Source organism: Chelonia mydas, chromosome 2 (genome assembly GCF_015237465.2).
Source record: "Chelonia mydas isolate rCheMyd1 chromosome 2, rCheMyd1.pri.v2, whole genome shotgun sequence".
NCBI lineage: Eukaryota > Metazoa > Chordata > Testudines > Cheloniidae > Chelonia > Chelonia mydas.
In genome coordinates this window covers 87,650,185-87,673,712 of record NC_057850.1, presented here as the reverse complement: position 1 = coordinate 87,673,712, position 23,528 = coordinate 87,650,185, and the positions used below count along the sequence as shown (strand labels likewise).

Sequence of the window (23,528 nt, the reverse complement as noted above, 5' to 3'; positions counted from 1 at the left end):
CCCAACGCTTGCTTTCTTTTAAAAAAAGAACCAACCAAACAAAAACCTTCCACTGTACTCTGGGTTTCACTACATGTGGTGCTGATTACTTGTAGAGAAATGTGTCTTCTTGTCCAAAAGATACATCTTCTATAAGCCAAATGTAATCTTGGTAAAGCCAATATGATGCAGGAAGATGAGTTTGTGTATTATTAACAAATTTTAAAATACTGTAGTTACAATATTTTCTTCTTCTATGAGTCACATCTTACAGTCTTTTCTCAGGCAAAATTCCCATTGATTTCAAGCATGAGCTTTGCCTGAGAAAAGATTGCAGCCTCTAGCCCTATGTAATTATTATCTATCAAATTTTCAACAAATAGAAATTACTAAAGTGTGTTTTGATGATCTCTGTATCTCTTCATCTACTGCTTCATATTATATCAATAATTTTTGCTGAATGATGGAGGGCAGTAATTAGATGCCGTTGACAAAAATGTAGTGCTCTTCCAGTAATTTAAATGATATTATTAATACTTTGAAATGTAGGTATAACATTTGTATGCTAGTGTAATAATTCTGTTGAAAGTGATTTTATACTTATAGAAATTCTAATGATCGTTTAAAAAACCCTTAATTTTAAATGTCTCATTGGAAAGTCATTTGATACTAACTGTAATAACATATTGATGAATTCCCATGGCCATCACATATAATTTCAATATAACATTTTCAGTTGTGATTTGGAATTAAGACACTTAAAAATAAAGTTATGCCAATAATTATGCTAAAATGAATGCTGTTTTATTGGGCATAATATACAATTCTGCTGACTCTTTAAAAATTCTTACTGAATTTCTTAATTCAGATCTGTTGAGAGGGTTAGCAAATATGCATGCATCTATTAAACTTATTACTGCTTGAGCTATGCTTCTTCATTAATAATCTGTCCTTGCATTGCTTTTTACAGCTTCTGTCAATGACTCAAGATGAATACAAGCCAGCTGATGTTAGTATACTATCAGTCTTTGCAATTTATTTGTATTCGTATCTATGGTGTAAATATGGATTATGCCATATGCCTTACAGAGACAAGTTTACATGAAATTTTAAAATGTTCTGATCTTTTTATTAGCCTAGCCGTTATATTACAACCTTGATTATCCAAACCTCCCTGTTGTCTAAAACAGGATCATCTTCCCATTGTCTGTTAATTACATTGAGAACTCCTTTGATTATCCAAAATCTTGATTATTTAAACTTACTAAGTATCAGTCATGACATTAGAATATTTGAGGTTGTATTAACTGGCAAAAGATCTTCCTTAGTTCCTTGTATTTTAAAGAAAACATGCAACTCTGCTTTTCTAACGTAAGCTACCCTAAAATTTGGTTTAATTCCTTCTTTGTGATGTGTTTTTAAAGTGTTCATGTTGAATTGTTGAGGTCCAGCAAAAATGACCACATACCTGAGTTGAATATTAAAATGGTGGAAAGTATGAAACTTTATTTGAACAGGCAACAAACTGATTAGCCCAAAGGTAGGAAATCCTAATAGATTCTGAAGAGGGAAATGCTCTATTTCAGTCCCATACTCTAACAAATGGAGTTGCAGGTCTCCTCCTCCATGCAGCCAGGAAACAGCTGTAACTAAACCTGAATATGGCCCCCTGGCCTTGTGACATCTACTGCATCAGGAAATTACATGATATATTTTGCAATGAGATTGGGTCTGTAAAACTGGCCCATCTGCATTGGTCAACTGCTAGAAACCCTTGCCAAACAAGGACAATGGTCAACAACACGTTGCAGAAAGGAAAGTTCAAACAGTGGCATAAACATTGAGTAATAAACAACTGTAACAAACACAACTAATTTTACTAATTGTAACAAATGCAGATCACCCTACTGATTTTAAAAATGCAAATCATTTGTACCCATCATCTTCATCGGTACTGGAAACCATTAGACAGAAAATTAACCTTGAAAAATATCCAGCCACAAGACTGCTTCAAAGAGAAGGATAGGACTCATGGCTATGGCATAGAACTAGTCAGAAGATCAGGGTTCTTTCATAGCTTGGCCAGAGATTGCCTATGACACCTAACAGAAGGCACAACCTTTCCATGCCTCCACTGGTGTGTCTTTAAAATAGGTGTAATGCCTACCTCACAGTGATGGTTTGAGGATTAAGTAATGTTTATAAAGAGCTTTGAGATTCTTTGATGGGAGTTACTGTAGAAGTGCAAAGCACCACCATCATTATTATTACTGTTTTGTTAAAGAAAATATAACGAAATCAGTGTAATAATTCTTTTTAGCATAAATTGGTCTGCTAAAATTATTCTTAGGACAGTTGTGTTGACATCATGTGTAATGTGTGATTGTTCAGTATATAGAGAAACCTGCTGAAATGATTTCATTAAGTTTATTTCATATTTTAAAAACAATACCTAGTGAAAGTTAGTAAGTAGCAGTTTCACTCACACAGAAGCTTTTCTAAAAGGAATGCTTTTCTCCAATCCTCGTTTGGCAGGTCCTGCTCGTAACAGTGAATGGGACTCCTGTAGATTATCACACCATACACCCCACACTTCACTTGGAGAATGGCCCTGCCAAAGCTGATATGTACTCAACCCCACAGTACAAATGGGAGCCATCAGATGACATGTCAGGTAGTAACATGAATTATTTGGGAATAAACCTGCATGTTTGGTACTTTATTATTTACTCTATAGTTAGATTCTTTGCCTTGTGCATTTTTTGTTAAGCAGCTTGGCATAAGAGTTAAGAAACTGTTAGAACAAATTGATAAATTAAACAGCAATAAGTCTCCAGAACTACATGGTATTCACCCAAGAGTTCTGAAGGAACTCAGATATGAAATTGCAGAACTTCTAACTGTAATATATAACCTATTGCTGAAACAAGCATCAGTACCAGATGGCTGGCAAGTAGCTAATATGAAACTCATTTTTAAAAGGGTTCTAGAAGATTATTCTGGCAATTACAGGCTAATAAGCCTAACATCAGTACTGGGCAAATTGGTAAAGATCAAGATTATCAGAAACGTGGATGAACACAATTTTTGGGGGGAGAGGCAACATGGCTTTTGTAAAGGGAAGTCATGCCTCACCAATCAATTTGAATTCTTTGAGAGTGTCAGCAAGCATGTGGATACAGGTGATCCAGTCAATACAGTACTTGGATTTTCAGAAAGCATTTGACAAGGTCCCTCACCAAAGGCTCTTAAGGAAACTTAGTTGGCATGGCATAATATGGAAGGTCCTCTCAGGGATCAGTAATTAGTTAAAAGATATGAAACAAAGGATAAGAATAAATGGTCAGTTTTCAAAATGGAGAGAGGTAAACAGTGGGGTCCCCAAGGGAATTGTACTGGGGCCAGTCCTATTCAACATACCCATGAATGATCTGGAAAAAGAGTGAACCAGGAAGTGGCACAGTTTGTAGATGACACAAAATTATTCAAGATAGTTAAGTCCAAAGCTGAGTGCAAAGAGTTGCAGGGGGGCTCACAAAACTGGGTGACTGGCCAACCAACTGGCAGATGAAATTCAGTGTTGATAAGGGCAAAATAATGTGCATTGGAAAAAATAATCCCAAATCCACATGTAGAATGTTGGGTTCTAAACTAACGGTTATGACTCAAGAAAAAGACCTTGGAGTCATCATAGATAGTTCTTGGAAAACTTCAGTTGAAGGCCCAGCTGAGGTAAAAAATACTAACAGGATGTTAGGAACTATTAGGAAAGGGATAGAAAATAAGACAGAAAATATCATAATGCCACTATATAAATCCATGATAAACCCACACCTTGAATATTGTGTCCAGTTTTAGAGACCCCATCTGAAAAGGGATATAGTGGGAATGGAAAAGGTTCAGAGAAGGGAGACAAAGATGAACCAGGGTCTGGAATGGCTTCCATACAAGAAGAGACTAAAAAGAATAGGGATGTTCATCTTAGAAGAGAGATGATTAAAGGAAGGTATGATAGAGGTCTATAAAATCATGAATGGTGTGGAAAAAGTGAATAGAGATGCGTTGTTTACCTTTTCCTACAATGCCAAAACCAGGGGTCACTCAAATTAATAGGCAGCGGATTTAATACAAACAAAAGAAAATACTTTTTCACACAATGCCCAATTAACCTGTGGAATTCATTGCTAGAGGATGTCGTGATGGCCAAAATTGACTCAGTTTGTGCAAAGACTGTAGGGTTTTGAACTGTGTGTGCATGCGCTGCCATTAGACTTATTTGAATTGCACTGTAAGAATCTTTTTCTACTTAGAAAAGAAAGAAGAGGAAGATGAGGAAGAAGAAGAGGAGGAAGATATTCAGGAGAAAAAAGAAAGTGTTAAAATACATGCCATGGTCTCTGTCTTCCATTTTATCATGAAACAAAGTTACATTTGTGCTCTGATTGCAATGATGGTACGTATGAAAGACAAAAATAATTGAGTTGGAGTACTATACGTAATCTAATTATAGATGTCATCTAACTCTGGAAATGAGCTTCTGCCACCTTATTGACAGCATAAATATATTTATCTTCCAAATGTCTCGGTGAAGGGTGATTTGTCATGTTGATTTTTCATTGGCGTTTACTTTAATGTTGTAAAATCTGGACCTGAGATTGAATCCGTTGGGTGCATGTGGTTTATTAAAACATTACCCCTCAAATTATGCCTTGATCCTACCACCAACTCCTTATGGGGTAGGGCACAGGTTTCTGCTCGCAGGGATTCCGTTACAGAATCAGGGCTTAAAATTCTAGCTTTAAACTACATAGTATTTTGTTACTTGCGGCAGATCAGAAAATGCTCAACATGCTAATTTTTCTGATAATTCAGAAGCATTTTTTTAGTGGGTTTTAATGCATTTACTCAAATCAGAAATTGTCTGCAAAAATAAAGCACTTCATAGTCATACAGTAAATCTAAACTTGCCGTTTCTACTTCAAATTGAATCGATGCATCTTGTTCAAACTCTGTATGAAAATAAACCTTGATTTCTTTCATCTACACAGGGAAGACATCTAGGAAAATACAATTTTGTGCCAACAATTTTTTTTGTCATTAATTTTCTTCTTTTTGAAATTACACTGCCTATCCCTTAAAACATAGGGTCATTTTGTGCAAATTAGCCTCGGATTATACTGTAGCAAGTTCACAGCGTGATAGATAGTTCTCTGTCAGCACTTCCAAGGTCTGGCTTTTCTATTTTGAAAAGGTTTCAACTGGGATGCTATTTACCATAAAGTGTCTTGGCCCAATCTTGCTTTAATTTTTTTTAAAAAATAGTTTGGCCACTTTTTGTTTGCATACAGCAAAAGAAAACAGATTTTTTGGTTTGGTTTTTGGACTTTTGTTTGCTGTCCCTTAGCATGAAAAGTCTCTGGAGATTAACAAAACATAGCAGATTCTTTGTGCAGAATCTGGATTGAATATGGTGCTTTTTGAGATGTTAATAAGTAGTTACTTTCTTGCTGTCGTATATTTATTTTTTTGAAGTGACTGCTGCACATGTGCTTTAATTACTTTAAATTCCATTCAGCATTCAAATCTGTCAGTATCAGTGATGGAGCTGTATTGTTCTGAGCTTTCTTCTAGTCTTAAATTGAGATAATATCAGCTCCGAAGGACCTTTGTTCTAAGTGTTGTGAACCAAATTCAGCTGCTGTTCCACTTATACCATACCCAAATGTGACCATTGTCTGTGTTACAGTTGTGTATCTTAATGGAAGAATAGCATATGCACGATTCTCAGAGGCTATAATGGACACTGTATCAATTCAGGACTAATCCAGCCTTGATTAAAATATTCTTCATATTTCATGCTTTTCTGTCTAAACAAAAAAAAGAAATTAAGATTCCATTGACTTCAGCTAAATTACTCTAGATTTATACTGGTGCATTGCCAATACCAGAATCTAGTCCAAAATCTATAACAGCATTTAATAAAAAGACACTTCCACCCGTGCTATAATACAGTGTTTTGTCCAGAACAGTTTTAAGTAACGAGTTGTTTGATACCTGTAAAATGAGCAGAGCATTTGAATATACTGTAAGAAAGAATGCTACGCTGGGTTGGGTTAGGCTAGGTCAGTCTAAGTCTACTCCATCTCTAATCTCTAATATCTAGAGTACAACAGAGAGTGAAATCTAAAGCATGCTTTATAGTCACTGCTGAATTCTGGGAGACCTAAACTAACACTTCTACTGAAGTACCAAGACACAAAGGTACCAGACAAAATTTTTTTTATCTAAACTGTGAATTTCCTAGGAATCTGTTTACAGTATGTAGTCCAGAGGATCTACTGTAGCTGTCAGTGGCCCAATTCATATTAACATAAATGGGAGTCACATGGCTAAATCTACATACAAATAATGAAATATGAAAACATATCCTAGACAATGTGTGTCAAGTTGGGCAGTGCTATAAAGTTTTACTGACTGTATGCAGTAATGCTGTAACTAAGTGAATATATGAACATTTTTCTCTCTCTCTCCCATCCCCTCCCTCCCAAGGCTTGGAGTATCACTTATCACAGTTGGTTGACTTTTGTGTTATTGATCTGGTCCTGCACACTTTGGATGATTCGTGACCGAAGGAAATATGCTATGATCAGTTCACCTTTCATGGTTGTTTATGGAAATTTGCTGTTAACATTACAATATATATGGAGTATTGACCTAAATAATGATGAGCTTCCTAAAGTTTCAGGATTTTTAGAAAAGAAGGATCCTGGGGAATTAGCATCAAAGGTAAGTGTAGTTTGCTTACAGACATCTGTAGTTTAAAGAACTAAACAATATACACTAGCCATCAGTAAAAATTTCAGGTCCTTTGGTGTTTAATACAATGAATAATGCTGTTCAGCATGGGACTTACAGTACAGGATGAGTGGTTAAAAAATACAATAGCACAAAATTCCTTCTTGCCAGTAAATTAAATACTATAATGAATGTGTCAAATTTAGATAATTTTATAAAATAGTTCTCACCAGGGAGAAAATAGCATTAGTATTTGGCCCGTAAAAACAGAAGGAAAGGGAAGAGAAAAAATATGTACTTGGATTTGTTAAATACGAGATAAATTAAATAGAATTATGAGGCAGCTTTTGTTTGATGAAACCTGTTTGTACGTACACACACACACACACACACACACAACCTATACATAAACACTATACATACACAAATTATATACATTTTTATAAGTGCATTTCTGCTTTGTCATTAGCATCAGTCAGTACAGGTGAAAACTCAGTGCTGTAGTTGTACTTGAATAAAAGATTTCCATTCCCTTCTCTTTTTTCTGAATGAAGACTAATGTAGCATACCTCAGTACAATGGTTGTTCCCTCCTTTCTCCCTTTCATTTTTAGTTATTTTGTTGGCAGAATTTGTGTGTGGCAACACTTTATCACCCCACCTCTCACAGCCCATGACATTCTGTCTCAGCTATTCATGAACACTTTTGTTATGAACACATATTGCATGTGGAGTCTGGTGGAATTAAAAATTGCAAATCCAGACACTTGTAAGTATATGGTAAAATCTGTTGACTTCAATGGGAGCAGAGTTTAGGCCAGCATTTTGAAAATCTCATGTGTAGCTCTTTTTTGCTTTGCAAGTTATCCACAAACACTTAGAAATATTAGATAAATGTACTGTGTGAAGAATAAAAATATATTGTGAGAACACTTCTGGTCCAGATACTTTCAGGAATATTTCTCTGTGCTATTATTCATGACACTATGAACATTTGCTGTCCGTAAACATTCTTATGAATAAAAAAATCATCTGAATGCTTCTGAACAAGTGAATAAAAAGGATTGTACGTTTTAGTGAGTGGAATCACTGGCTTTTATTCACCAGAATATTCGTAGGTACCATTTTTGGTATATTAATGAACACCTGAGATGTCATGCCAGTTTAAGTATAAGAGCCTCACTATAAGAGCAGTGGAAAAAGATAATTGAACCTGTAATGTCAAATATTTTTTAATTTGTGAAGAGTAGCTGAGTTCATTTGACTGTATAAAAACACACCAAATTTGTCTCTAAGAATAGAAGTGCCCAGGTCAGCAAGCTTTTTGAGCATGTGCCAAACTTTAAGCACATGAATAGTCTATTGAAGTTAATGGAACGACTCTCTCACGTAAAATTAGGCACATGCGCAAGTACTTATCAGAATTAATTCTTTAGTCATTCAGTTGAAGAAACATGAATTGGAATCACCTTAGATCACAAATGAAAGCATTTCTTGGTCTCAATTAATGAGGCTTTTTTTCACCCAGATATTTGCCCTGTCTTGAAACCACTACATTTGGCAGATTATCTTTGAGGGAGGAAAGTGAGCAAACAATAGAAGCTTCTTCATAGAGCACTCAAGAGGAGCTTCTCACAGAATGTGGATAGTTCGCCCAATTCCCTTATAACTGAGTGAACCACTTCCATCATGATACACTTGATTTCCATTTGAAGAGGTTCTGCACCTGTATTTCCTGCTTGGCAGTGCCCCTTGCCAAGCCATGACTGGATTTATAATGTATTTGAATGCTAGTGAGCATTCTATTATTTTTCCTATGGAAGGTAGTGCTTGATAAGAGTGATTAAATAGTCAAGAGGTAAGTTCTGCAATTTCTCTTCATTGACTTTGTAAATCTCTCTTAAGAGATTTAGCTGCCTTGATATATTGCCAGCCCCTTTTCAATAATTTCAAAGATGAATTGCATCGTGGAATGTCATATTTAAAACTAACTGCTGTCAGGAAAGTGAAATTATTTTGTATATGGGATGATTTTAGTTACACCTATAAAACTAACTGAAGGACATCTGTTGGATTTGTTAGACTGGATAAAATGCACCCTGTGGATTTAAATAAAGATTCAGTGGAATAAAAGAGAAGTGAATGTACCATAATTTTCCCTGCATATATTTGTATGGGCTTTGAAGAGTGTGTACTGGCTTGAAAGGTAAATAGAGCTGCATTACACAGAGGCTGGCTGTCAGAGGCAGTATGAAAACACCTCTATATTCCACAGCTCCAAAAGCTAGTCTGATGCTGGCAGTGACTCCAAAGAGGACAGCAGCTGAGCAAAATAGAGCTCAGTCAGTGTAGAGGTAAATGCATGTTATCTGATGCTCAAGGTTGCATAGCAGTGGCCACTTCTCTGTGAATTTGCCCAGCACTCCTGGAGGATTAGGGCAGATCTTCAGCTGGTGTAAATTTATCATTAATTTCAGTGGACCTATGAAAATTTATCCCCAGTGAGAATCTGCCCCCATTGTGTCTGAGTCAGCACAATGCTTTTGAAAGTCACTTCTGATGATGTGGAACCTCTTGTTGCTACCCATTCTCATGGGCTTAGCTTAACAGCCATAAAAGGCCCTTCATGTGTGTGAAAGGTGCTGTGTTAATATGACCGGAGAATGAAGCCCTCTATTACCCCACAGAACAAAGAGGTGGTGGTAGTGGCAGAGTAGGTTTCCTCCATGCTGATCTGCCAATATACTTTAACATTGATGTGAAGCATCCATCTCCAGAAGGGAGAGAGTAGTTCTGTTTCCATTACCCACCTCTCTTGAGATACCATTTAGTGTCAGTTGTAATGGTTTTTGTGATGTATGTATTCTGCAAACTGGAATGAGGCTGCCAACTCGATTTACAGACACCACGAACAGCCACCTGGAGAAAAGAATTTTGTGTCACTGCCAATCTGGGCTGGATTCATACTAGTTGCTTTGAAATGATGGTCTATGTACCCCATTATCAGTTCCCTAAGTCATCCACTTACCCCAAGGATTTGTTTTCTGCTGTGTAACCCTGAATTACATCTAGCAGCAATGGAGGGAGATTCCACCCCCGCAATCAATAGCTTAAAAGTGTTGACCCAATCTCTGTGCATTTGCCATTCATGAAAGGGCTTCACTTATCCGTTATGTTTGTATGTTTAGCAGTTTTGATATTTATTTTCAGTATTTATTTTTAGCTAATCTGGTGCCTTTTCACTCCTTTAAAAACTGGCGTTATTATTTCTCTTGTGATAGTGTTTAGACATCCCCTTCAGGGATTGGGGCCTGTGGAGGTAGGCATTTTACATATACATGTCCCTTCCTCAAAGAGCTTACAGTGTAAATCAGGTTCATTTTTATGGTGAATTCATCAATTTGAGCTGAAATCAGTTGTTTTATTATAATATAATGGTGATGAAATGATGCAGGATCACTCACTCAACTTCTGGCCATTCAGTATTTTTGGAACATACGTGCTTCCTGCACCACTTCTCACACTACTGGTATGTGTCGCGTGGAAGCAAGTGAGAACAAACACTGTGATCACAATGTAAATTACATCCGAATGCACAAACAGGAAGGAAATATCATTAAAAATCTCTTAAAAAGGAACATTGTCATTTTTGTCAGTGTTTATAACCATTATCAGTGGCTGAAAAACATAACAAGAAGTCATTGTTTTATCAGTTGCTTTCAGTTTACATGAAAAAGCAGAATCACTTTTTATTAGGGCTGTCAAGCAATTAAAAAAATTAATTGTGATTAATCACACAATTAATCGCGCTGTTAAACAATAATAGAATACCGTTTATATAAATATTTTTGATGTTTTCCACATTTTCAAACATATTGATTTCAATCACAACACAGAATACAAAGTGTACAGTGCTCAATTTATATTTTTTATTATAAATATTTTCACTTTAAAAATAAAAGAAATAGTATTTTTCAATTCACTTAAAACAAGTACTGTGTGCAATCTCTTTATAATGAAAGTAGAACTTATAAATTTATAGTTATGTACAAAAAATAATTGCATTCAAAAACAAAACAATGTAAAACTTTAGAGCTTACAAGTCCACTCAGTCCTACTTCTTGTTCAATCAATTGCTCAGACAAACAAGTTTGTTTACATTTGAAGGAGATAATGCTGCCCGCTTCTTGTTTACAGTGTCACCTGAAAGTAAGAATAGGCATTCGCATGGCACTGTTGTAGCCGGCTTCGCAAGATATGTACTTGCCAGATGCGCTAAATATTCATATGTCCCTTCATGCTTAAACCACCATTCCAAAGGATATACATCCATGCCGATGATAATGATCCAAAGCAGTGTAGACCAACACATGTTCATTTTCATCATCTGAGTCAGATGTCACCAGCAGAAGGTCCATTTTCTTTTTTGGTGGTTTGGGTTCTGTAGTTTCTGCGTCTAAGTGTTGCTCTTTTAAAACTTCTGAAAGCATGCTCCACACCCCATCCCTCTCAGATTTTGGAAAGCACTTCAGATTCTTAAATCATGGGTCGAGTGCTATAGCTATCTTTAGAACTCTTACATTGGTACCTTCTATGTGTTTTGTCAAATCTGCAGTGAAAGTGAACAACATGCTGGGTCATCATCTGAGACTGCTGTAACATGAAATATATGGCAGAATGCAGGTAAAACACAGAGGAGGAGACATACAATTCTCCCCCAAGGAGTTCAGTCACAAATTTAATTAACGCATTATATTTTTAATGAGTGTCAACAGCATGGAAGCATGTCCTCTGGAATGGTGGCCAAAGCATGAAGGGGCATACGAATGTTTAGCATATCTGGCACGAAAATACCTTGCATGCCGGCTACAAAAGTGCCATGTGAACATCTTTTCTCTCTTTCAGGTGACATTGTAAATAAGAAGCGAGCAGCATTATCTCCTGTAAATGTAAACAAACTTGTTTCTCTTAGCAATTGGCTGCACAAGAAGTAGGACTGAGTGGACTTGTAGACTCTAAAGTTTTACATTGTTTTGTTTTTGAGTGCAGTTATGTAACAAAAAAATCTACATTTGTAAGTTGCACTTTCACAATAAAGAGATTGCACTATGGTACTTACATGAGGTGAATTAAAAAATACTATTTCTTTTATCATTTTTACAGTGCAAATATTTGTAATAAAAAATATAAAGTGAGCTCTGTACACTTTGTATTCTGTGTTGTAATTTAAATCAATATATTTGAAAATGTAGAAAACCTCCAAAATATTTAATGCATTTCAATTGGTATTCTATTGTTTAACCATGCGATTAATCACAATTAATTTTTTTGACTTAATCGGGTGAGTTAACTGTGATTAATTGACAGCCCTGCTTTTTATATTACATCGTCAGCCTCGTTAGCAGCAGCAGCAGCCCCACAGTAGAGTATACCAAATATTTGATTGTTTGTATGTCTCATTTAAAATTTTATTCTTGTTTTCTATATAAAGTAATGAAATGAGGCTTGATCCTGAACCACTGAAATCCATGGGAGCATTGACTTCAGTGGATATAGGCTCAAGCCCATGATAAACAGGTGCCATACTGTTTTCTGTGTTCTGGCTGGCTTTCAGTACTGACACTTGCTGAAGTTGGCAGTATAGAAAACAAAAAAGTACACACTCTTTGTTTAAAATATTTATTTATGTACCTGGTTATGGAATAATAGACTATCCTCTCCTAGCGCAAGGAATCAAAAGAGAAACTTATTAACAAAAGCCACAGAATGAAAAGTCAGTTTCCTACCCAAACTGGATGACAACTGCAAGTAAAATAAACTTGCTTTTAATGGAATAGGTTGCATAAATGACCTAGCTTCCAGAAATGTGTTCTTTGGCAATGATGATATTGTTGCCAATTTTGCTGGATAGTGGAAAACAAAGGCATGAAAAACATTTCAAAATATCTGTTAACATTAGCAGGATCTAGGATGTACAATTAGTCTGTCTCTCTTGTTTTTGTTTTGATTTTTGCTTGCAGATCCTTTTCACGATTACTTTCTGGCTACTGCTTAGGCAACACCTCACAGAGCAGAAAGTGCTTCAGCTAAAAGAAACTACTTTAGATGAGGTCAAAGTTGAAGATGAAGAAAATGAAGAAAAAGGTAAAAGAATATCAAGTTTGACTGCTTCAATGAATGTAGGAGGTTATGGTTACTTCTTTTCTTATTGCTAAAGTAATTGGAAAGTTGCATCTGCTATTGACTAAGGGCAAAACAATATGTTGCTAAATCCATGCACTACAAATTTCTCAGGGGACATAATAAAATAGCTTTGAACTTGATAATATCAAACAAAATATATAAACTCTCTTTACAGTTGAACGACAGTAAATGATACGATGAAATAAATAACTTGAATGGAAAATACAAGAAAAACTTTCTATAGATGCACCACACTTGCACCCCCTCCACACCCTAAAAAAGATCACTGTACACAAAATTTAACCATAAAAGGAGAAGGGCCTACATGGATAATGTCCATTGGTGATTTCAATGGGAGCTGCACCTGTGTAACCAAGAGCAGAATTTGGCCTATAGGTTTCAGTGAGGTGTAGTTATTCTTGTTTTAAACTGATTTAAATCAGATCAGAATCAGGCCTGGGCTGTGATGATCAGAGCCACGAGTCACTCCCTGAAATTGCCAGGCCTTGGCATTATTTACATGTGCAGATGCCTTTTGATGGCCCCCACTTCACACCCAGCATAGCAAGACTAGGAACAGGGATTTCTCCTTACTGCTCCCATTAATGGGACAGCAGTAACTTGCCCTTTTTTTCATGGTTTGGTCACAGTAGAGCAAGAGGGAGGGATAGTCATTCTTTTGAAATGCAGCATTTAACTCCCACCTGGTATGACACATCTATATGTTTTTTTTAAGTTTTGTTGGTTGGTTGGTTTTAAACAGGAACCTCTGCTTTGAATTTCAAAGCTGTCTTATGTTTGTGGGTTTGGCCAAAACCACAGTATTCCCTTTGGAATTTATGTCTCTGGATGTCAGTGATACGTTTTTTTTCCAGTTTAACAATGTTTTTTGCCTGAAAATATAGGCATTACAGTATATATTTGCTTTGACTATGATCCAATACATAGCCTTCAGGCCATGGTTCTTGTCAAGGCTGATTCCCCACTCTGGCACTTTGAGTGCAGAAGGTGGGGGCCCACAAGGATTTTAAAAATTAATACTGGCCACTCCAGGCTGATATTAAACTCCCAAGGTCACAGCTTCTCTCTGACCTTGGATGGTAGATGCTGCCACCACCCAAATGCAAAAAACCCCTTTGAAACCAGAAAGGCACACTTGGGAATTCCTTCCTTTGGGGTATCCTCAAGTCCTTTCATCCCCCCATCTCCCCACCCTTCGGGGAAGAGCTGAGGAAGAAAAACAAAGGAAATCAGCTGTTGCCACCAGCTAATTAAGCAACATGCACAAACCTCTTAGGACACCAAAAATCCAATCCTGTTCTTAAAAAAGGTAAATTTTATTAAATACAAAATGAAAGAAAATACATCTGGAATTTAGGCTTTTGCCAGATTTAAAAAACCCACTTACAAAATTTAAACATCAAAAATAACCTTCTTGAGATCCATTTTAAAGGTTACAAGCAAAACAGAAAGCATTAGGGTTAGCACAGAGGAGTCCTCAAGCCAATAAGAAATAAACAGAAATAAACCTAACCGCGTCTTCCTAGACACTCCCTAATTTATTTACATATCTGGGGTTTCAGGTAAGCAATCTCTAGGTATGATCTGATGGTTTTTCATACCTGGCTTTCAGCTTCTCACAGCATAACTGCTCCCTGTTCCCCTCTTTCCCGAAGAACCACAACACACAGACAAAGGGAAGTTTTTTCCCAATTTTAAAAAGTTCTAGGCTTCCCATTGGCTCTTTTGGTCAGGTGCCCAGTCCTTTCCTTTTACCTAGGGGCTTGTTAACCCTTTACAGGTAAAGCAAGTAGAGAGCAACTACCAAGAGGGATTCCAAAGCCAACTGGCTGGCTGGGTGTCCACAAAAGGGAGCTATCCCCACTCTCATTTATCACAGTTCTCCACTATGTCTGAGTGCAGCTTGGGCAAAGTGGGGAGCGGTAATCACAGGGAATTGGTGTGGCTTCCTCACCTTTTGGCCCCAGTGGAAGTCCAAGCAAATTAAGCTACAGACCTTATGCCCAGTGAAGGATCATGGAGCTCTGCCACAGCATGCCTTCTCCTGTCCCAACCCACCTTCCAGAATGCCCTGAAAAGTCTTTTCCCCTTATGGTGGCAGTGGACGCTAGTGGCTTACAAGGTGACATAGAGGGAATATTCTACTTGCAGGAATTTGAGGGAATACTCTACTGGCTATCTCCAGCTGTTTTAAAGACACTTTGTGCTGCTTACCCAGCACAAAGTGACCTTAGTGGACCAGAGACTCTGGCCCTCAGATTTTTGAAAGGGGCGTAAGAGTGAGTACATTTACCAACTAGGCACCTGGGCTTAGGAGTGTGGTCATGGAGACACTACTGTCAACTTGTAGAGGAGGAAAATAACATATTTTAGAAGGAAATGCATGACCAAAATTCTCTGGAGCCTTCTCCCTCAATCAGAAGCAGAGGTTATAAAGTCAATTCAGACATGTATCTAAATGTAATCTAAGCTTCCATGTCCTGCATAAAGCTTTTATGCTTTACCTCATTTACAATTACAAGGAAAGATCCTATAAAGGAAAGATCCTGTAAAAATAGGTTGGGGGTGATGCAACTTGATTTGTGTCTTTGCAGAAGAGGAATTGCAAGAAGGGGAAGTGACAGAGGAAGCAGATGAAGAAGATGAGGATGAACAGGACATTATGAAAGTCCTGGGAAACTTGGTGATGGCTATGTTCATTAAGTACTGGATTTATGTCTGCGGAGGAATGTTCTTCTTCGTCAGCTTTGAGGGCAGAATTGTCATGTACAAAATCATCTATATGATGCTCTTCCTCTTTTGCGTGGCCCTGTACCAGGTAAATGAGAGCAATACTAAGCAAAATTCTTCCTTTGTTTGCACTGGTGCGTCCTCTTGACTCAGCACCAGTGGAACTGAGAACAACATTTAATAATTTAATCCACTGTGTATTCTTTCTTTCACTAGTTCTCAACAGCTTAGACCATTTGAAGAGTTTTGATTCTCTGAAACCTCAATAGATTGGCTGATGGGAGAGAGAAGCAAAGTTTTAAAAGTTGTAGTTTGGATAAGCACCCAAACATATGAATGCTTAGCTGAACGAGAACCCAGACTTTATGGTGATGGGCACCCTAGAACTAAATTAGTAAAAAATACTAATAATCAACCACTCAAAACCTTTTGGGCCTGAAGAATTGATCTGGGTAACTTATGAGAACAGGTTGTTTCATGAGATTTCTGACTTTTTTTCCTTCCAATCCTGGCTGGAACTTGGAAGAATAGAGCTTACATAAACATGAGGGGGAAAATGAAAAAAGTTAACTTAAAAATGGATCAAGTTGGGGTTTGTTTAGAATTTTGGACTAAGATTCACCATGGTGTTTTATCGAGGTCAGTTTAACCATCCCTAGCTGAATTTAGGAATACTATTGATCTTTACATTAGAACTGCATGACTTCATGTTTGATTGCTGATGACGGCCACTTTTCCATTGCTTAGCTGTAGACTACAAAATAAACAATACTATGATACTACAAAGACTGGTTCTCCCTTTGCTACCTGGACATGTCTCTGATAAGTAACAATGAGAGTTAAGCCTCCATGTCAAGAATAAAAAATGGTGTTAGTTTAGAGGGGAGGGTTATATTTTTATAGGCATCTGCCTGCACAACAGTATAGTTTGCTGGTTTCTTCCGCTTTGGATCTGTTTGCCTTACCATCTTCAATGGCTGGTTCCCAGGTGCACTATGAATGGTGGAGGCGAATCCTAAAATATTTTTGGATGTCAGTGGTTGTTTACACTATGCTGGTGCTTATCTTCATCTATACATATCAATTTGAATCATTTCCTGGCTTGTGGATGAACATGACGGGGCTAGATGAAAAAAAGTGAGTATTTTCATTTTACTTGGACTTATTGTACACAAGCAGATGGGCAGTGATTTTTTTTCATACTGTTACAAAGACTTTATGTAGATCTGTGTGAAACTCCCTATTTTGCTTTGCAGATTTTCATAGTAAAAAAGCTGAGATTTTCACCAATATTTGTAAACAATTTGCAAACCTGGACTCACATTAATTTTGACATGAGAGAAATGGTGATGTTTTGCACTCTTTGATCTCCTTCCTCCACTTCCTTATTATTATGGAAAAAATGTCAGGAAACCTTCTCCAACCATGACTGGCTTTGGGGGGTTCTGCTGCCCCATGCACACAAGCAAATATGTGCCCCTACAACTCTGCTGTCACCCCCACAAAAATGTCACTGAACATTTTGCTGTCCCTGCTGTTTGGTTGCCCTAGATGACCACCTCTTTCTGACCACCAGCCCTAATTTCTGACCACCCTAATTCTGACTACACAGTGGACAAGTGGAGGTGTCCTGCGAAACATTTTTTGCTTTTCCCTAATCATTCTCCTAAAGGCATAACCCTTCCTTAAAAAATAGACTTAAAGGCTGTAACAAAAACAAACAAAAAATGAAAAATAAAAACAGAAAACACAAAACAAAATCTTCTGAAACAGCAGATATATGCCAAATCTGCCATCTTATATAGGATCCCAGTAAACTGTTTTGTAGAAGCAGAACAAACTTCTTTTACTGCTTTCTATTGCCAACAATATTGTAACAATGTAGTTGTTGGCTTGGAGCTGGAAAAGCTGGCTCTGAAATACTACACTGAAAACATTTGATATAGGAAAGAAATTAAATCTACAAATTTTGTGGCTGTGGTAATTTATTTAATAGTGCTCATTTAGTGTGACTCATATCTTTAAAGGGTTAAGTGGCAAGGTAAGGTACTGTACATTTGCATTGTTCTTACCTTTTGTTCGGAAAAATGAAAAGATAAAAGATACATAGCAAGTACAATCTTACTTACTGTGCCATTTTGTGACTATTCACCTAATGTGATATGGGAGAAATATTGCAAAATTCATTTTGAACAGGTGACTTAGTGACTTGTTTTATTTTTCAGACTAGAGGATCTCGGTTTAAAACAGTTTTCTGTGGCTGAGCTGTTCACACGTATCTTTATTCCAACCTCTTTCTTATTGGTGTGTATATTACACCTTCATTACTTCCATGACCATTTCCTCCAGCTCACTGACTTAAAAGCTGTAACCAGCAAACAGGACAGCACTATTTACAGGTAAACAAGCAAAGTAAACAAAGCTACCAGTTGTCCATAATATAGTACTCTTTTCTACTGTTCTCTAACAATTTACTTTGCAGGAAATGTTATTTGCCTTTTTATAACCCACTGATTAGCGCCCCCTCCCCACCCCGCCTCCCTCACCCCCCCCCCCCCACACACACATATGCATGCACACACATATTTAGGTTTAGACTTTGGGGTAGATTTTCAGAGTACAAAAGACACTTATGTCACCTAACACCCGTTGACTTTCAATGGGCATTAGGTGCCTAAGTGCCACATGTGCTTTTTAAGAACCCTGACAAGAATAGGGAAGATTTTCAAAGTGACTGTTGATTTTGAGTACCCAATATTTGAGTGCCCACATTGAGACAAGTTCAAGAGGTCTGCATTTTGGAAAGTGCTGCGCAGCTGCCCTGTGAAAATCAGGCCCCTTTATTAAGGTGTCTCATACTGAGCTCTCACAAATTAAACCACTAGGCACTTTTGAAAATCGTGGCCTTTATACTGTGCCACCTCGCTAGACTATTAAGCAAACTCATCAAAATGTCTAACAGAGTATTGTGATTCTCGCAGCCCTTCCACCTTCAGGTATTCACTGTTATACACTTACAGATTTTCTGCACAAAAGCTAATTTGTGCTTCCATCATGTTTACAAAAGAATAGGAGATAAAAATGGGTTTCTTTTAGAAATGGATTTGACTGTTGTTTTTGTGAAGTAGCAAAGTGCTTTAGATTGTTAATTTGAAGTAAAACGTTTGCATTCTAAATATAACATGTAGTGATGTGTGACACAATGACATTTTTATGGTCATGAATTTGGGAAGACTGCACTGCGCCATAAATGAACTATGGGGCAATACCAATTTACACCAGCTGAGAATTTGGCCCAATTTGTTTAATGGCTTGAAATTTAGGAAATAAAGGAATGTCTCTGGTAATCATGATCAGATATCTGGTATACATATGTTTATACCTAACTGTACAGCATACTGTGACAGGGTCGGGCCAGATGGCTATACGAGAGCAATAGAAGGCAGATATATTAGCCCCAGGCTAAGTAGGTCCCTTTTCCCTGGGTAAGGTAACAGGGGAGGTTCCAGAACAATCAGGAACCTTCTGGAGACAATTAAGACAGGCTGATTAGAACACCTGCAGCCAATCAAGAAGCTGCTAGAATCAATTAAGGCAGGCTAATCAGCTCACTTCAGTTTGTGGTGTGCGTGTGAGGAGCTGGGAGCAAGAGGCACTAGGAGCTGAGAGTGAGAACGCGGACTGTTGGAGGACTGAGGTGTACAAGCATTACCAGACACCAGGAGGAAGGTCCTATGGTGAGGATAAAGAAGGTGTTGGGAGGAGGCCACGGGGAAGTAGCCCAGGGAGTTGTAGCTGTCGCACAGCTGTTCCAGGAGGCACTCTAGACAGCTGCATTCCACAGGGCCCTGGGCTGGAACCCGGAGTAGAGGGCGGGCCCGGGTTCCCCCCAAATCCTCCCAATTCCTGGTCAGACACAGGAGGAGTCGACCTGGACTATGGGTTCAGAAAAATGGCCAAGCTGAGGGCTGCCGTGAAGCTCCAAGGTGAGCAAATCCGCCAGTAAGCGCAAGACCCACCAAGGTAGAGCAGGAACTTTGTCACAATACATATGCAGTAGAATCTGGTATGTTTGTGTTCTTATTCAGCATTGTATTTAGTATAAGCTCTATTTTTTGAACATGCATGTGCAGAATTCTTGAGTATATATTTTAAATGGACTGTAAAAAATTGTTGATAAATTCCTAACAATCTTTTCTTTATTTGCTTTTCCAAACATATTTCTCTTTTTCATTTTTTTTTTATGTTAGCAAAGTAGTAAATCACATGGTAAATGCAAGGCTCTCTTGAGAGAATCTGTGTGTGAACATTCTTTTGTGCTGCAAATTCTTTGTGCAGCAAAAGGTGCATGATACTCAATTAAAAGAACTTTTCCTTACCATACAACTGTGCACCTGAATCTGGGCCCAGTTTGATGATTGCATTTGAGCAGTGGTGTAACTTGGGCTGAGGGATTGCCATTTGGGAGGCATAGTATAGCATACTATAGCATAGCAAACACTGGAATGTGTTACCTAGGGAGGTGGTAGAATCTCCTTCCTTATAAGTTTTTAAGGTCAGGCTTGACAAAGCCCTGGCTGGGATGATTTAATTGGGGATTGGTCCTGCTTTGAGCAGGGGGTTGGACTAGATGACCTCCTGAGGTCCCTTCCAACTCTGATATTCTATGATTCTATGATATGGTAACTGCACACATTTTACTGTAGATCGAGCACTTTGCACAGTGTTCAGTAACAAAGCAGCAGCTTCCAATGTGCGTTCCAAAGGCACAATATGAGAGAACTGCCTGACACAGTTCCAGTCCTTCAGATGCATTCATGCTGCAACATCTTCTCCCTGCAAAACAGCTGTCTTTGCATCCTCTGCTATTGTTGTCATTACCCATACGTAGGGACAGAGGATATAAAATACTGTCCATCTTCAAATGCTGACATGAAGAAAACTGATGTAATTGCCCAAAGTGAGGAGCCAGTGGTACAATGGACACTAAGTGTCTTGTTGAAAACAGAACAATCAAAGTTAGAAAATACCAATATTAGAAAAAAAGTAAACAGGAAGGTGACTGTGTGTGGATTTTCATTTTAAGCCAATGAAAATATCCTTATGCTCTAGGCCCCCCGGGTCTAACGACTCTGATAGTAGAAGTTGATTTATTAGTTGCAGTCAGCATTTTAGGACTTTGTTTTATTAAAATGGTAAAGAAAGAATATCTATTATTACATTATCTTTCATTCCATGCTAATGCAACACAGTTTTTATGTCATACAGCTAGCTGCGGACTGGATGGTGAGCAACTGTTATACTAGGAGTTAGAGATTTTTAAAACTGTTTTCTAAAAGTGACAACATTTACTTTTTTTACAGTATTTTGAAACCCATAGTTGTCACATATATCATATTTGTTCTTCATCAGTGACTTTCACAGCAAGCCTTTCCTATTTGCAAATCAAAATAAATTTTCTCCTTTTTACTATAGTAATTAACACAAACACAACCTGACATTTGAAAATCGAGCTGTTTTCCTCCTCCTTGACACAGTGTGTTGTCAACTGACACCTGGCACTGACACCACTTGAAAGGCTTCTGGAACCAGAATTTAGCTATCAATTCTTTTCATGGTACATGAAGCAGAATAAGATGCATCTTGATTTGGCACAGCTACCGATACTGGCGTGGCAGTGCTGTCAGCAGTAAAAACCTGGTTGTGCAGAAAATTAAGAGGTTATGTGATACAGAAAATCTATTAAAAGTAGTTATGTACAAAGCAAGGTCTAGCTTTTATAAAGCCATCAAAGCAACATGCAGTTATTCATTCATTTCATTTTAAAAGATCTGGTGACTTAGCACCACTTTTAGTGTGCCAGCTATTTATGTTTTTTTCTACTTCTGTTAATTTTATCTGTGTTGTATCAACTGATTTCTACAGGAAGACAAACCTTTATTTTCAGTATGTGGACAACACTGGAGATTTAGTCATTTTCATAGAGAAACTGTTAATTAGATATTAAGCCCCAATTCATGAAAACACTTACACACGTGCTTTAATTCCCATGGTAGTCAATGGGATTTAGGAACACATTTAAAGTTAAACCCACTATTAAATTCTGTCCTGAACAAGAATGCTTTCCTGAACTGAGGCCTTAGTCTGAAACTAAGATTCATTGAAATCACCGGGACTATTTTGTGGAGTAAGGTACTACTCAAACATGATTAAAGATGGCACAATGAATGTCTGAGGAAGTTTCTACCGGAAGGAAGGGTGGTAGAACCTGGCACAATGGAATTAACTCATGGATATGTCTCAAGGTGGCACAATTGGGCTGTTGAATAGTATATTCAAGTGAGAGGAAGAGTGATCCGGTGGTTACGGCGCTTATTTGGGATCCAGGTTCCCAAATTCCCTGCTTTGTCAAAGACTATCTTTGTGACCTCGGGCAAGCTACTTAATCTCTCTATGCCAACATTTCTTATTTATAAAATGGAGAGAATGGTACTTTCCTAACCCATAGGGTTATTGTGGAGATAAGTACATTAAAGACTGAAAGTTGCTTAGATACTACAGTTAAGGGGATCATATAAATACCTTAAATAGACTTATGTCCATTGAAAGAAGCAATACATATTGTATGTGACAAATATGAGATCAAGCTAAAGAATAAAACCTGTTCTGACATTTTTGTGGTCCCTGAGATTTATCCACAGTCCTTCTAGCGGAAGTTGCTTGCCATCTAGTAGTGCTATTGTACATATAGGCCTTTTTCACTGCAAGATTAGTAATAAGTGTTTAGACTTAGTGTCTCATTGTGACAATACTTGCCTCTGTAACAGGTAACAAAGTACATTCATTCCTGTTTAACAGTTTCCTTTTTTCTCTCTCTAACTCATTTCTCCTTTGCCATCGCATGCATTCTTGTGCTTTCATCTCTTCCTCGTAGCCATGCTAAAGTTAATGGTCGTGTTTATCTAATAATAAATAGGTGGGTACACTTCAATGTTTCCTTTTCTTAAAAAAATGTACTTTAATTTGTTTGCTATTTCTTCAGTTCCTAGAAACAAAGATCACTGATGCTGTGCAGTACTGTGAAATAAGCAAAGACAATGTTTAGACTTCTAAACCCACCGGATGGTTTATAGTGGTTAACACATCTGCCACATGGATTTAGAGGCTGTGAATTCTCTCCCCAACTCAGATTCTTCTCTTAAACTTCATTCAAGCTCAATAAAGGCATAGCCAATACTATTTCTAATTGGCTGTAGTTAACAGAATTAGTTCAGGAGGTTGGTATAGCTACTCTTTACAGATATCCATATCCACACGCCTACTTACCTCAGATGTACTTTAGATAGTGCACTTAAGAGTTAAAGAAATATGCACAAGAAGTATTTTTCTGAAGAAAAATGAAAGTCTGTGCCTTTGGGTCAGCTTTCTTGTATACAAAGTAATAGAAGTATAGACAAAAATAGAACACCTGTACATTTCAGTATATTAAAACCAGTTAAGCGATGTACTGAGTTGAGTGCTACAGAATCTAAACCACAAAACTGATATTATCATCATGCCATCATAAAATTAGCTTTTTAAAATATTTCCATAAGCAAGATTCCTTTCAATTTTTCAAGGATTTTTTTTAAAATTAGGGTAAGAATAAGAATGGGGTCGGTTTTTTGTTACTCCTGAACATAAGCACAAAAACTGGGCAAATACCTCAACAAGTTTTCTGTGAATATTTGCTTAAATGAAAAACTAATGTTCTTATCCTGTGCTTATGTCCCTTTTGTGTGCACTTGCAGTCAATATTTCAGTCTGCAGTTCTCAAGGAGA

At 37.5% G+C, this 23,528-nt stretch overlaps 1 protein-coding gene across 1 annotated transcript in view; it reads left to right on the top strand.

Annotated features, from left to right (window-relative positions):
* Nucleotides 1-23,528, top strand: part of PIEZO2 (piezo type mechanosensitive ion channel component 2) — a 432,480-nt gene that overhangs the window by 308,465 nt on the left and 100,487 nt on the right. Inside the window, exons 10-17 of the mRNA XM_037892875.2 lie at nt 950-988; nt 2,515-2,653; nt 4,290-4,432; nt 6,529-6,765; nt 12,794-12,917; nt 15,572-15,795; nt 16,696-16,844; nt 17,933-18,106. Coding sequence (XP_037748803.1) covers nt 950-988; nt 2,515-2,653; nt 4,290-4,432; nt 6,529-6,765; nt 12,794-12,917; nt 15,572-15,795; nt 16,696-16,844; nt 17,933-18,106 — 1,229 coding nt within the window. The remainder of the gene's footprint in view (nt 1-949; nt 989-2,514; nt 2,654-4,289; nt 4,433-6,528; nt 6,766-12,793; nt 12,918-15,571; nt 15,796-16,695; nt 16,845-17,932; nt 18,107-23,528) is intronic.